Source organism: Molothrus ater, chromosome 1 (genome assembly GCF_012460135.2).
Source record: "Molothrus ater isolate BHLD 08-10-18 breed brown headed cowbird chromosome 1, BPBGC_Mater_1.1, whole genome shotgun sequence".
NCBI lineage: Eukaryota > Metazoa > Chordata > Aves > Passeriformes > Icteridae > Molothrus > Molothrus ater.
In genome coordinates this window covers 104,263,776-104,278,726 of record NC_050478.2, presented here as the reverse complement: position 1 = coordinate 104,278,726, position 14,951 = coordinate 104,263,776, and the positions used below count along the sequence as shown (strand labels likewise).

The following is a 14,951-nucleotide window of genomic DNA, read 5'->3' as shown; positions in this document are numbered from 1 at the left end:
AGTTGATGGACTTTTGTGTAGAGTTAACATATTTGGTTAAGCCAGCACACTCAAATCAAGTCTCATATAAGCAATATTTCTCCGTTCTTTGTCAACCATTAGCAAGTGTTTTACAAACCACTTTCTGATAACAGATAATTATAGGATTTCAGGCCTTCTGTTAAGAAGTTCCTTATCCTTGCCAAAATCACAGCCTAATTAAGCAGGAGGTTTTATTCTGGTCCTGTTAGGATAAGTGATGAAATGGTGAATGGAAGTAACTGTGTCAAATTGGATGGCAGAAGATGCAAGATTGGGAAAGAAGGAAGGAAAGGTGTTTCATTTGAAAGCTTGGAGAAGGAGATTGCATGAAAGAGCTCTCCCATAATGAAATGGGAAGTGAGACAAGGGCAAAAGTCAGCAGAAGATTGCACCCAAATCTGGGGCCTTCCTTCTTCTCCATCAGCCCCTTATTGTCTCTCCCACAATGCCTTTATAAGGCTTTACCTTTAGAAGCCCTTGTGAAACTAGAGTTTTTTCTAACGTTTTTCTCTTTACAGCTTTTGTGGCTCTTTTCCCTGGGCAACATTTTGCTTCAATTCTTAAAACTTAATGTCCCTTTAGCAAGACCAAAACACACAAACAATCAAACAAAAAAATGTGGGGAAAGACTTGTTGCAGGCGTCTGTCCCCTATAAGTGCCCTATAAGATTAAATGGGATGTCATTTATGCATTTACCTTATAGTAGCTGTTCAAGGGCAAAGAGCAGAAGTGCAGTCTATGCTAGTTTAAGGATGATCTCAGTTTACATCCAGCTGCTTCAAAGATTATGGCTTAATGTATTACCAAATTATGTCTGTCAGTCTCAGAGCACAGACAGATCTTCCTCAATAATTGGCTAACAAATCCAGAAGAATTCAAGGGCAGCTGGAATCACAGTGCCTTTACTGCAGTGGAAGTCAAAGCCTATTCTTCTCCTCCTTTTTCATCTTCAAAAATCATCCTTTCTGGTTTTAGAAGGTGACTGGATAATATAGCTTATTGCAACACTTTCCCTTGTTAAATATAATTATTATTACATGAGAACATAAATTTCTGAAAGAGTTATGAACTTGAATATAAAGAGTAATGTGTGCTGAAAGGGAACGTGTAGTTGAGAAATAAGAAAATAAAGAGAAGTGCACTTCAGATTAACATGGTATCCAGTGCCTGAGTTTAAATGTAGTCAAATGATTCTGTGTATTTGATAGGAGCTCCTGTTGCTACAGAAATAATTTGCACTCTATCGTTGTGTAGTGCACAGAGACTGAAACAATTTTTCATACTTATAATGGAGAATAGAATATAAATAATACATTTAAAATGCAAGAAAGAAATTATTCAACCACAGTAACACAATAAGCTTTAGCATACTCAACAGTTTTGTTAATATTAATTTTGAATATTTTGTTACATAATTGTGAACCACCACAGCTTAAATAATCGAAATAAAAAAAGGAGGGTAATCTTTTGTATGTTTATCTCATTACTGTGCATAACTACACTATTCTTCTGGATAGCAAATGTATTCCTGTAGAACAATACGGATGTGATTCCATTTCCAGCTTTATGAGGAACAAAAAAGCCCCTAACTCTAGTGCATTTTAGTTTAAAATTTTAAAGCTATTTCCAGTAGGTTTTAATTGAAATATCAGGAAAACAGTGATTTTTCTTGCAGCAAAAAGCTAAGACCTGATTCTGCTACAATGACACCAAAGAGAAATCTGCTATTGGCTTCATGGTGAGAAAAATGGGCTTTGTAATCTGAGATTTGGGACATTTTTAGAACATTCTTCTGAGATCTAGCTAGATTTCTATTAAAGCTAATGCAGAGACCCCTGCGGCATTCTGCAGGAATTGGATCAGGCTCTCAGTGGTACAGTCTGTTCTATTTATAACTTACTCACTGCTGCTGGTGTTCATGGCAGACAGGCTCCCCACCCCAAGGAGCTGTGCGAGGTGATGGATCTTTACAGATGGAAGGCAGCTTGAAATAATTGCCAATGCAAAATGCGTGTGTGAAATTGTGTGAAACAACCTGCAGCTTTGTGCTGCTTTTGAAGGGCCACTCTGTAACTCTGACAGAGTGCAGAATTGCACATCTCTAGATGTTTATCATTTTGCTGTAATAATTGCATAAGAAACTACATGCATTGGGGTGTCCTGCCATGGAGATGCTCCTTACTGCATTTCTCTGAAGGACCTATGTCCTTCACTGCAGGGCTATAATACATAGATTTAGAAAAAGATGTGATGGAGAACTGAATCAAGCTCAATGTCAAACACTACCTAAGTGTAGTTGGATGATTTTAGTTGTAGTTCAGCATGCTTTTAAGTTTCTTCAACACCATTTTGTGTAGATGTCATCATTTTGATTTCTACAATTTTTTTCTCTGTTGCATCCTGCATCGTTCTGTCACTCACTATGGACCATCCAAGTTATTTAAACATTATTTACAGGAACATTATTACCGTACTTGCCTACAAATAAGTGTTCTATCCAGTATTTCAACCAGCCAAAAAATTTCTGTTGGTTTTAAAAAGAGTTGAATAGAATCCTATTGGAATTCTGCTAGAAAGAAATTAATTTCTTCTCATCTGGGATATCAGTGTCCTGACTTCTGTGCATTTACATGCTATTGAGACTCTTCGCTTTCTTATGCTAACAGTTCTGTAAGGATGGATTAGAAACTGGTATTTCTTGTGTTTTCACACAAGAAATGTGTGTTTCTACACACATTTCTATTTCTACATTAGTAATAGATCCAGCACCTAGAAATACCAGTGGAATTCAGTGCCCTTTCATCAATAATCCCTCTGGAAAAAGACAATACGATATGATCGAGTCTTCTTAGAGTTTAAAGCAATATGAATATCTTCCTAGTAATTAAAATATTTTATTTTAATTTCTTAGGTTTTATAACTTCTGGTCACTTTAAAGTGGAACTTATCTTGCATAGCAACAAATTAAATTCTGACCTTTATTTTTATTGGTTTGTTTTTCAGCTTGAACTCTGCTTCTTTCATGGTATCTAAGCATTTGCAAATGAGTCATATTTTCCTATATCCTCAGTACATAAACATGTGAATGAACACAGTAATGAACGTGGATGAGCACAGCAATGATTTAATGCAGAGATTCTTGCCTTGCATTTATTCCTTGCTTACATGACCATGAAGCTACATTCTCTTATAAGAAACCAGTGGATTTGATGATAGGGAGTGGATGAAGGGATAGTCTTGGGCAGAGCCACTGAGGAAGAAGAGCAGTGGGTTTATCAGAAATCTGAGTGCTGTGGCAAAAATTGTGGACGAAAATTAGCATTTGGGGGTAGCTGATACTTCATGGGTTAATGATTTATCCACAGTAACTCATGAAGGCTTTAATGGAGAGGACTGGAAAGCAATCATGTGAGTCTTGGTGATAAGAAATGGCCAGATGTGGTCCTGGTCCACCTGATGAAAAAGATTTGCAGGGAAGAAACTTGGATCAAAAGAAAATTACTTATGCCCCCCTGCATTCATAGGAGATAGTTCTGTTTCTGGAGTTCTTCCACTGTGTCCAGACTGGTCATGGGGAAAAGTAGAGCCCCCATGGCATGAAGAGGACTGTATATATCATTTCCTTGAAAATGTAAGCAGCATCTGCCTCAAGCTGTGATGGCCTATAAATATTGATTAACACATCTGTGTAAATGATACCAATATTCCTTTACACTGTAGTAAATGTGTCAGTTCTAGACAGGATTTGCTGTAATGAACTCTGCTTATAATGGACATTTTTTTAGTAATTAAATTCACATTGACAGTACATGAATCATTATTCAGATACTTAGAAATTCCTGCAGTGCAGTGCAGTTATCTGGTACTGAAACATAAGTGCCCATCTACTATGCATTTAAATTTAAAGTTAGGAAATATTACAAATGCTACACAAAAAACCCTATTAATAAACTTCTGTGTTAAAATATTATGGTTAAGATACCACTCACAAAATCTCAGGTTGAACTTATTATCCTGCTGGTGATAGGATCACATTCTTCATTCAAGTTCAGTGGGGTTTACCCAAGGCTGCTTTTTCTGGTGTTTTCTTTCCCTGCTTATCTAGAATTTCTGTGGGTTGAGGAACCTTTTCTGCTACTCCTGCCTTTCCAGCAGTCTTCTTTGCTGCTTGCTGGTTGCTTTTTGTATCCTTTTCTGTTTCCACAGGGGGTACTTCATTTGGATCAGGTGTCTCTTCTGTAGCAGTAATTTCTTCTACATGTGGCTTAATAAAATCTGATTTAGGAGAAGTAATAAAATTTCTGAGTAATCCTAAGTAACAATATTTACTGTGCTCAGCAACATTTCTTTCACATTGGTTATGACCTTATCATGTTCCTTTCCTCTTTCCCTACCCATATAAAGAGGTTCAGTATCACACACAATATTATTATTTATTATGGAACCAAAACCAAGCCCAAGTCTTTATGTCTCTAATTAAAACTATTTAGAGGTAGATACTGGAAAACATTTACAGGTACAGAAATAATTGTTTCCTGCTTAAGTCACCTAATTTCCAGGACTGCTCAGAACAGTCTACCATACCAGTAAGGCAAGAGAGGAAGGAAATGCTGTAAAATATTTGTTCTTGCCTTAGGAGCAAAAAAGTGGGGGAAATAAAAGTATAAAAATGTTCTGTTAGAAATTATATAACATGTATACACACTATATACAAAGAAAAAATACTTAGGCAAAAATATGTAAAACAAATGTTTTGATATTGTCAGAATTTAAGACTGATTTGGAGCTAAAATGCTGTATATGGGAGAGATGTGAAGAATAAATCCTTGTCCAAATAGCAATTCTACAGGTAGATTCTAAAAGTACAGTAAAATAATATACAAGTAATACATGAGAATGCTGAATCACCAGAGAGCTTTTAATTTTCGACCCTTCCTATAAATGAGACCAAAAATGGTCACTTAAAACTCCAACTTTACCATTCAATATGGACATAAAATAGGGAGAGAATAATTTATTAATCCCAAGTAGTGGCTAAAAGTCAGGGTTTTCTAAAAGGCTTAGGCATTTAGGGTCCCTGAATTAGCAAGGTCTTATTTTTGGTGAAATATTAAACATCTAGCTGCTGAAAAGAGTCTCACTTTGGAAAATAACACCATCTGTGTATGTATACATGCTTACAAAGTCTTTCCTCTGCATCCAGAAATTTAGAAGTATTTATTATGACTTTAAAATCTTCCATCATCCAGGTTAGTCAAGGTGACAACTTGCAGTGGAAGTAGAAAAGGTAGTTTGAAAATATTGATTTAAATCTCTTTCATTTAGGCCTAACCTGGTAATTCATAATTTGCATCTGTTGTTGATTAAGAGCATCTGTACTGTAACCTGGATTGATTGGGACCTATGAAATATTGATTGGAACAGACAATTAACTCTGTAACAATTTAACAATTTTTTTCATTAGAACAGAAGACTCCAACAGTGAAGGCACTCTTACCTTTCTTTCCCCCTTCCTTCTGTTTGCTTGCTGGCATTGCTTTTTTCTTTTTAGATACAGTTTTATTATTTTGATTGTGTCCTTGGACTGTGTCAGTCTGTCCTGACACAGGCATCACAATCACCTGAAGCAAAGCAAGAACAAAACGTGCACAAGCAAGACGTGGATGCATCACAGATTCAGCCTGAAATCCCTATAACTGAATGCCTGGAAGTGATCCCTTTTGAAGCAACTTATTACTCTAACTTTCAGGGACACATACATCTGCCAAAGCAAAGTAAAATAGAATCCAGCCTATTGTCTGGGAGGTGACCCACTTGTATTCCCTGCCTGTTCTGCCAAAAGGAGGGAGGCAGGAGGACAGAATTTTGAAAATGAAGTAGTAGAAATAAACTGTTGTCAAAATCCAATCACTATTAAAAATAATACTGAGTAATAAACATTGGTTATTGCAAAGAGCAGGTCATATTCTTGTTTGCACTCTGGAGGATGGAAGAGCTGTGACTCTGTTGTTTGTATGTTGTATGTCATGGGACAAAGATGGAGCCACCTGCATATCAGACTTGAATTGGCTTCATGTCCTACTAAGCAAAATTGTAACATAATTTTGCATTAGTCCTTCAAACTCAGGAAGCTTGCTCTATTTCAAATTACAGATCTTATCGTGATTATATCTTGAAATTTAAAAATTAATTCTTGTTACTCTTTTGCTGTTTTACTTAGCTGCTGTGACTAGATAATCTGAACTTTTTTTGGTAACAGATGTTGATTTTTCTATCTAACAAAATACTTACATATCACCCTTAAATCACAATTCATGCCCCCGGTGCATTGAAAAGCATAGGACTACTCCTGTGACAGGATTTGCAAAAATACCTTGTTGACTTAAGGTGTGAAGCAGTGAAGGTCTGGACAGAGAGGTGTGAAGAGATGCCATTGTGGTTTTGTTGCAAACAGCAAAGAGAAGATTAACAGGGATCTAAAGGAAGCTGGAGGTAATTACAGTGGTGAAAGCATTAAGACACTAACATACTGTGCATAACTACATGAGCGGTGACTAATAAAACAAGACACAGTGAAACAAGCTTGTGATTGAAGGAAAGAAGTGAATTCAGTTTATTTGTGAACATAGAGCAGAGTTCATACACTTTTATATAGACACACACACACACATATTATCATCCTGGCCTCCTAAGCCTTATTTTCATTTATGTTACAGTACTGTTACCCTGTCTGGGCAGATTAAACAATATTTAGAGCTGTAAATGACACCCATATTAAGGCCTCACTAAATTAACACAGCAATACAAAGGGGCCTTAACAAAGACAAAAGGCAGCACTCATTTCTCTGTGATCTAACATTTATGTAGCTTTACCAAAGCTGGAACAAATGCTAACTCTGCTGCTCAAGTATGCCCCGATCTTTTTGATCTTTCCATCTACCTCATTAGTTGCTTCCACTGAAACAATTCTTGACCCTTCCCTTCCAGATGCTCCAGGAAGAGGATGAAATGGTGAGCATGTGTTTACAGACAGCATGCACTTGGCCTTGCTTAAAATGCTACAATTAGTTTCTGTGAAGTTAGCATTAAGAAAACATTCAGGAAAGGCCCTGTTTTCCCTGGCATAAATAAGTGTATTAGAAGCAAATGTGAAGTGAATGGAAAAATCCAAGGCTGCCTGCTGAAACAGAAAGCCATTTACACACATGGATTATATCAGCCTAACATCCAAAATCTCCTCTGTACTTCTGTCTTCTATACTTAAATTTGTTTTATCCTACTGCTTTTTCTCTTGCTTAGACTCTCTCTCCTCCTCAGGTATGTACACACTTACAGTGACGTCGCTGGTCTCTGTACCGTACTTGTTCTTCACCACAATGCTGTATTTCCCAGAGTCTTGTGTGGACACAGTAGAAATGGAAAAGCTGACATTTTTTCCAGATTCAAACCTCAGGATGCAATTGGCATCTGATACAAATGACTTTTCATTCTTCAGCCATGAGACTTCTGGGGTGGGATCTCCCCAGACAGTGCAAGAAAGATTAAGTGCCTGCAGAAAAAGTACAAAGGAATTATGAGATTATGAGTCAGTGAACATTTGCTGTGTTTTTTGATGCCTGACTCTCCAAATATTCCAGCTTCCCATTTAGCTTCCTGCTTTTAGTAAAGGGATCCATACCATCATCAGTAATCAATAATTTATGTCACTCTTCTCTATCGTAAAGGAAAAGAAGGAACTCAGTTAATTCAAGAATGGATCTTCTTCTCAACTCTCATAATCTTAAGTAGAGGTTTCTCCATGCATATTTTTAATTTAAAATTGGATATTATCTGCCTTTGTGTGTTAGACATGAAATGAGATTTTAATGAACTGTCAGATGATTTTGTTCACGTTAAACTCACTATATATATATATATATATATATATATATATATATCCCATAAGTAAAGAAAGTGTGGCTGCCTTTATAGATAACTAAGAACAAAGTAGCCCTGGAATATTTTGTTTCATTTGAAATCTTTTTAAACTGTGCCCTGACAGCTCTTCTAACAGACTTGAAGAGTTTTATGCACTTCTGTAAAACTATATTTAACTGAAATCAAGACAGGCTTTACTCATTCTTTAGTGTTCATCTAAGTATTTCCCTTGGATGTTAATACTGTTCCTAAGGACTGAATTCAGTCCCATCAGCCTGTAGGAAGTATCTTCACTGCTAGAGAATCATCTTATTGGAGAGGTCACTGGCAGCTTCTTGTACCTTCAGCAGGCTGCTGAGTCTCTTGGGCACACTCTGTACAGGCCTCCCATTTTTCTTGTCAGCTAATTAATTTTTGAGAGATATTGATACATGTAAATGATCCCCTCCTCCAGTCACCGTGCTATGGCAATCTTCTCAAAAATATTTGCAAAAGTGAGTCTCATGTAGAGAGTCAAATGTGAAAAAAGTTCACATGACAATTCAGTGGTACATAGGCCTTTCTCTGGAGCTTTATTTAGGAAGGAATTTATTTCTATATATGCCATTTAAAGGGGAATCTAACTGGACTGGAAATTGAAGAACTTTTACTGCAAAGAAAAGTCTTTGGTGCTTCATTAGGAATGGACCAAGTGATAATAAAGGAGTAGACAAGATTTCACTTGACTGGAATCAAGTATCTCTTCCAACCTTCCCTCCAACTCATTGCTTCTTATCCAGTAGTGTGATAGTGGAAGATGGGACAGAAGAGAAATGCCTAGAAGGCTGTTGAAATGAATGGATACAAAAATTGACACCTCTATAAAAATGAGAGGTGTTGATATCTCTGAGAACAAAAAAAAAAAAAAAAAAACCCCATGTGCCCAACCTGAGAATCAAAATGAGAGCAAAACGGAAGGGGAAATCTTTCCTATATCATCAGCAACATGCAATTCTTGGTACTGAAGGAGGGCAGGTTCCAAGTGAGAGGTGGTTATGGCATGGTGGAAATGGCCTCTATCTGATTTCCTGCAGCACCTACAGCTGGTGACCATGTGGGGCTGTTGACTCCCTTCTCTCATAGCCCACTGGTGTGAATGTGGTTTTGGTTGCCATATCAGTCCATCTTTTTTAAAAACAAGTGGGAAATGAGGTTTTATGTTTCCCCCTCTTCCTTATCACTCTGGATACAAACATGCCCTCAGCCTTAGCCAGGCAATGCATATGGACCCCTTCAGGTGCTCAATATTTCATTATTGTCTTCTGATTCTCAGGCAAGCAAGAGCTGAGCACCAAGTGGCTCCAGCTGCCACTCAACCACAGTGCTAATGAGCTGATGTCCATGTCCACACAGCTCCATTAGTGGCATTACTCAAAGCTGGGGTGTTTGAAGTGCTGTCATACTTCATAATTCAAAGAGATTCAAGCTGCAGCGATGATTCTTTTCTTCTTCTAAACCATTCCTTAAAATAGCTGCATTTTCCTTTACCTTGCATCACTAGCTCCTGTTTGATATGAGTGACTCTCTTAATGTTCCCAACTCTTTCTGTTTATTTTCCAGCTACTAATGTGCAGAGATGCATCTTATAATTCACTATATAGATGGTGAGATCTTGGTTTTCTGGAAGGCAATTCCATACCCAAGGAGAAACAACTGCTCACTGTGACTGCACCTATCTGTTTCAGATTTCTGTTCTTTGGGCAAGAGATTGTCTTTGCTTATGTATATATTTATTACTCAACTGAAACACTTGATTATAATACTGTGTTCAACCTGATTATTATGGTAAAAAAAAGTGTGCCTTGTACTCCTGGGCCCAGGGCACTGAGGAATGTCCACTTGAAGCAACCAGCAGCTGCAAGTCCAGACCCTTTGTGCCCCTCGCTACCTCTTCTGCCTTTTACTGCAGGTTATCATGAGTAGTGTAGTAGAGGTGGCAGCGAGAAGTGTGTCATTGTATTTCTTTGTAATTGAATCTTCTTTCACATTAGCACAGTGTCACAATTGTGGATGGTTTGGGGAGTGGATTGAAGCAGCTCAGTTAAGGAAATCAGCTCCCTTCCTCCAGCCTATCTGTGAGGATCTACACCCCTGGCAGAAGGGTAGAATAGTGAGCTGGTGGGAAGAAGGATGTTACATGTTACTTCTGTGTCTGAAAGTACCTCTCAGAATCCTAAGCCTCTTCACTCATTTACAGGCCTTCATTAAAACAGCCACTTAGGTTAAGTTGCCCAGCTGGACACAAAACTTACGCTAGCATTCTCTGTCAGGTCAGATTCCTCCCTAATGTGAACTGACATTTAGCCTTTTCCAATTATACCACACTGCTGAGGAGCATTTATGTCTATCAGTGGAAGCCTCTTAGGCCATCTGGAATGCTATTTGATTAACACTTGGTAAACACTGGTTCATTCCTTCTCACCCATACCCTTCAGCTCACATATAAAAAGCCAATAAATGGCATTACAGTCACAATGTTAAGTTTAAATTTGAGATATGCATGTGCTTGGAAGTTCAATCTTGGGATACCAATCTGTTCATATGGGTCTGTGGTTATGGTGGCACTAGAATTCACAATCAAAGCTTGCCACACCTCTGCTACCTCATTTGCTGTTTTACAAAATCCTCAATGATTGTGCAATTTGCATGAGTTACACAACAGAGAATTGCATTCTTCTCTCTCCAGCATATATGCAAACAACAGACAGATGAGCCAACACCTCCCAAACCAGCTCTGTTTTCCCTGATCACTCTGTGTCCTTCTCAAAACGATCCTCTACTGAATCAAGAAACGTGAGGTCAAGGATATTTGTCTCGAGTTCTGGGAGTATTTCAGCCATGTATTCAAACGTTACAAATGTCCTTGCTGTCAAGGACAACATGAGTCTGGGTAAGATTTTGCAACTCATTTTTACAGACTCGTTTTATAAACACTGCACATTTTGTGTCAGTGAACTCATACACAATTTCATATCAACTTTCTTTTGTCTGAAAGCTTAAAACTGGTAAAGGTTTACACCCAAGTTTACACCCTGCCAAAGCATCATGAGAATCTCGCCTCCAAGCACTGATTAGCTGAGACTCTGCTAATTCATTCTGTTCCTTTGTGTCTTCTATCTACAGTTACAATGTTCACATGAGTGCTTCTTACTTTACAGCATTTCTCAAACTGCTATATCTGTTAAAGAATTTTATTTTGTAATGTTAACATACTTGATTTTCCCAGAACTGCTGCAGTGTACTATCTTGTTGGCTATATCTCACGTTGTTAAGCGGTTCAGAATAAGATTTTAGATTCTTAACACTTCTGCTGAGCTTGTAATCAAATTCTTTTAACCCAGCTGACCTACTGACAGATAAAGCCAGAAATACCAGGGAGCTGCCTTACTGTCGTTGTCACATTGCAGGTTTTCAGTGACATTCACATGCCCTATTTCACTGTTTGAACACACTGTGAAGAGGAACTGGCTGGTGGCAGAGCAGCAGGAAGTGAAGAGCAGGCACTTCTTGGTCTCAGTACTATTAAACAGCAAGCTGTAGAAGCAGTGTGCTGGGAAAAAGTTGTGAGACTGATAACTCAGTTTCTGGGTCATCTGTTCTGTGCTCAAGCATCAATGTTCCTCTGGGAGTGCCTTACCATAATCTTTCAGCTAAACTCTCCTAATATAATCCAGTATAACACCAGTGACTTATTTTGACTTCCTTCTCCTTTACCCTGAGGAAACAGAGAATTTTTTCTCCTATTGGCTGCATGAGAATTGAGTTATTGTCGTTTACTACTTTTACACCATTTAAAACCCAGCCTCTACAGGTGGCCGGCCTCTACTGGCCACATTGCAAAGAATTTAACTGCAGAAGGCATAGAATGACTGGCTCCCATGTGAAAAAAAGAGTTAAACTTTCCTGATACAAGAAAAAAAATATCAAACTGTGAAACCTGTGCATGAATTTTTAAAGAGCTGGTTATATAAGGAGTTTTAGTCCCAACTCACATTGTCATCTCACTTTTATCTAATTCTTAAGAAAAGACACTGCCCTGAATACATAAACCCATCTGTGCAAGTCCATTGAATTATGTACAGAAGGAAGAGGATGAATAAATAATGTAGCAGATTTTAAAGATGGCATCTTAAAAAAAAAAAAGGGTGAATGTTTTGCCATCATTGAAAGGCATTCAAGCTGTTGGGATGTTTTGTAAAGCTTCAGTTAATTTACTGTACCTTGCCCTCCTGGATGGTGACAACATCGGGCAAACCTCCAAGTACCCGTGCACGATCTGGAAATAAAGAAGATTAATTTTCTTTAGTGTCTCCAAATCAACTGTGTGCCGAATCCTGTTTCTCTTCTAGTTCTTTCCTTTTGTCTTATTTATGTACAACTTGTCTCTGATATCTGTGCTAGCAGAGAACTATCCAGCATTTTTAGCACACCATTTGGACTTTAAAATATGTTTAATTCACAGCAAAAGATGTGTTAATAGTTGGTGTCAATCACTTACACAGACGAATTAAAGTACACGTGCAGTGTCCGGCAGACTTTGATATCAATTGAGTTTTAATTCTGAGTGCACAAAATGATTTATACTTTTGAGATCTGGTGCTCAAAATTTTTACTGTAGTAAACTAAAAACATTGGGTATCCAAAGGGAAATGAATGACACCTGGTAAAGTGCTGGAGACTGGCTTTTAATCTAGATCCAAAGACAGACTTCAGCCTCAGTGGCAACAATGAAGTTCCACCACTTGTGTGTAGCTGTGTGTAAATAAGACTGGTACCTGATTGATCTAGCTTTAAACTCAAGAGTCCCATAGTAGTTTTAGACAAATACAAATAAGCCAATCACATGCAGGCTTCAGTGCACTTCTCCTGGAATACGGATTTTGTTCGTTACATGTCTGGGTGGAGCCTGGCGGAGGAAGGAAACGACTGCACAGAATGTTCCCCTCTAGTGTGCTCTGTAAAAGATGTGCTCTGGAGCCCAGAGATAACAGCCTTAGGAGAGCAGGAAAGGCACTGTGCTGTGACAGTGAACGTGCCAGTGCCTTACAGGCAGTCCAGGGTCAGAAAGAAAGGGCAGGGAAATCACTGACCCCTTTGCGCTGTCTCAGCCAGGACTTGTGGGGGTCACTGTTCATATCCAAGCCCTGCCCTATCTCTCTGCACATTTTTCTCAAATAACTTTTCAAATGCCAGTTCTGCCCTCATTTTTATGCAGGTCCGAAAGTCATTTGAAATGAATTTGAACAGTTCATTTTTCCATGGCTTCTTCTATAAGTAGGGAGGATGATGAGTTTAATAATTCAAGTTGAAGGCTAATAACTTACTCCTTAAGTAGTTAATACACACTTCTGTTTTAGTTGCTCTGTTGGAATTGATATACAGGCAAAAGTGTGAGGAGCTTCTAAGCAATTCAAAAGCTACTGTTGCTTTCTTACCCATTTCTGTAAGTAATGCAGAGCCATTCGACGTTTTAGAGCGTTCAAAATTAGCCCAATTATTTTCTCGATCTTTGAAAACAAAGAGACTTTTGTGCAGAGAACATGCATGAGAGATCCCAGCAATAAAGTTTATTTTTAGAGAAGGCTAACTGATACTGAGAACAGGAGCTTGGATGAGAAAAATCAACCTAACCCATAAGAATAATATGATTAGCTGCAAAGTGCATCAATGTTAAATCAACAAAGGGTCACTTACTTCTCCTTGGTGTAAGGACAAACTCGTTTTAGGATGAGCACATGCATATAAACATGCCTATATGCCCTCTCTTTCCCAACACACAACCTTCCTGGAGAGGAAGAAAAGCTTCATAAACAGTTTCTTGCTATCATTGTCAAAGAAGGCCTACTTACTTTTCTCTGCAATCGCAGCTTGCCTGGAGTTGAAAGAAACAAAGGGAAAGTCCAATTTCAGTTAAGGTTTACTTAGAGTGATTAAAAAATAGATTATCTTTTTAACTGCTTTTAATCCATTAAGGAAAATCTCTCTCATAGCTTGGCAATAGAGCTTTTTCTTTGCTACCTGACTGTTATATAAGAATTGCACCAAAGAAGTCACATGCCAAACTCCTACGGGCTTCTGTATGACTAGGACTTGTTTCATAAGATAAAGTTATCTCCAGCACAAAACAAACAAATACTGTTATTATTTTATGGCTGCCATTACTGTATTTAGATGGCATAATACTTACTTTAGTCTCTGGAACTCAGCAAAGGCTTCATCAAAGGCTTTGTAGAGAGGAAAAAAGTACATTTAGAGAGAAATAATCACACAAGTTTAAACTTAAAATTAATAAATAAATTTAAAATGTAGATGTAATAAATTTAAAATGTAAAATTTAAAATGCATGCATATGTACTGTACAAACATTAAAATGCTGAATGGTTTGACTGATAAAGGCCATCTGGTAAATGGCAGCTATTATATGTACATATGAATGCATAAACACACTTTTTTCTTCCAGAAATCAGGCTTTAAGACAGAGGTCAAGAAAGTAGTAGCTGAAGTAATTTCACAAAAGAGAGAAAGAAATGCACAATACATCACCTAAATGAGGGATTGTGACAGTGACCCTCCAAACTTTTTATATTGTACATCCCTATATAAAATTATTTTGAGCATGCACTCCCTATATATAAATTTATTTATAGATTATGTAGATGTAAACAAGTGAAGTACACTTGGTCATCTTGCACACACACTTCAGAGACCACTGGGTTATGGAATACAAAAGAGATGATTTTCCAAGGTTTTTTCACATCTGCTTGAAGCATCACACTGATGGCTACGAGCAAAGCAAACAACAAATTGTTGTCTCCTTTGTAAATTCAGGCTAAGCTGCCATCATGGGGGAGGTCAACCTCTCCTACTTTGAAAGGGAAGAAGAAAATGTCTTTTCCTAGAAAGTGGAGATACAGTACAGAAGGAGCAGCATGGAGATGATTAAAATGTTATCACCCTTAAACAGAGCTTGCAA

General features: G+C 37.8%; 1 protein-coding gene across 1 annotated transcript in view; it reads right to left on the bottom strand.

The window, feature by feature from the left end:
• Positions 1 to 6,605: 6,605 nt before the first annotated feature.
• Positions 6,606 to 14,951, bottom strand: part of MYOM1 (myomesin 1) — a 68,649-nt gene continuing 60,303 nt past the window's right edge. Inside the window, exons 34-37 of the mRNA XM_036407034.1 lie at positions 14,166 to 14,202; positions 13,828 to 13,850; positions 12,199 to 12,254; positions 6,606 to 7,571 (exon numbers count right to left, since the gene is read on the bottom strand). Of these exons, the coding sequence (XP_036262927.1) occupies positions 7,299 to 7,571; positions 12,199 to 12,254; positions 13,828 to 13,850; positions 14,166 to 14,202 (389 nt within the window). The 3' untranslated portion in view covers positions 6,606 to 7,298. The remainder of the gene's footprint in view (positions 7,572 to 12,198; positions 12,255 to 13,827; positions 13,851 to 14,165; positions 14,203 to 14,951) is intronic.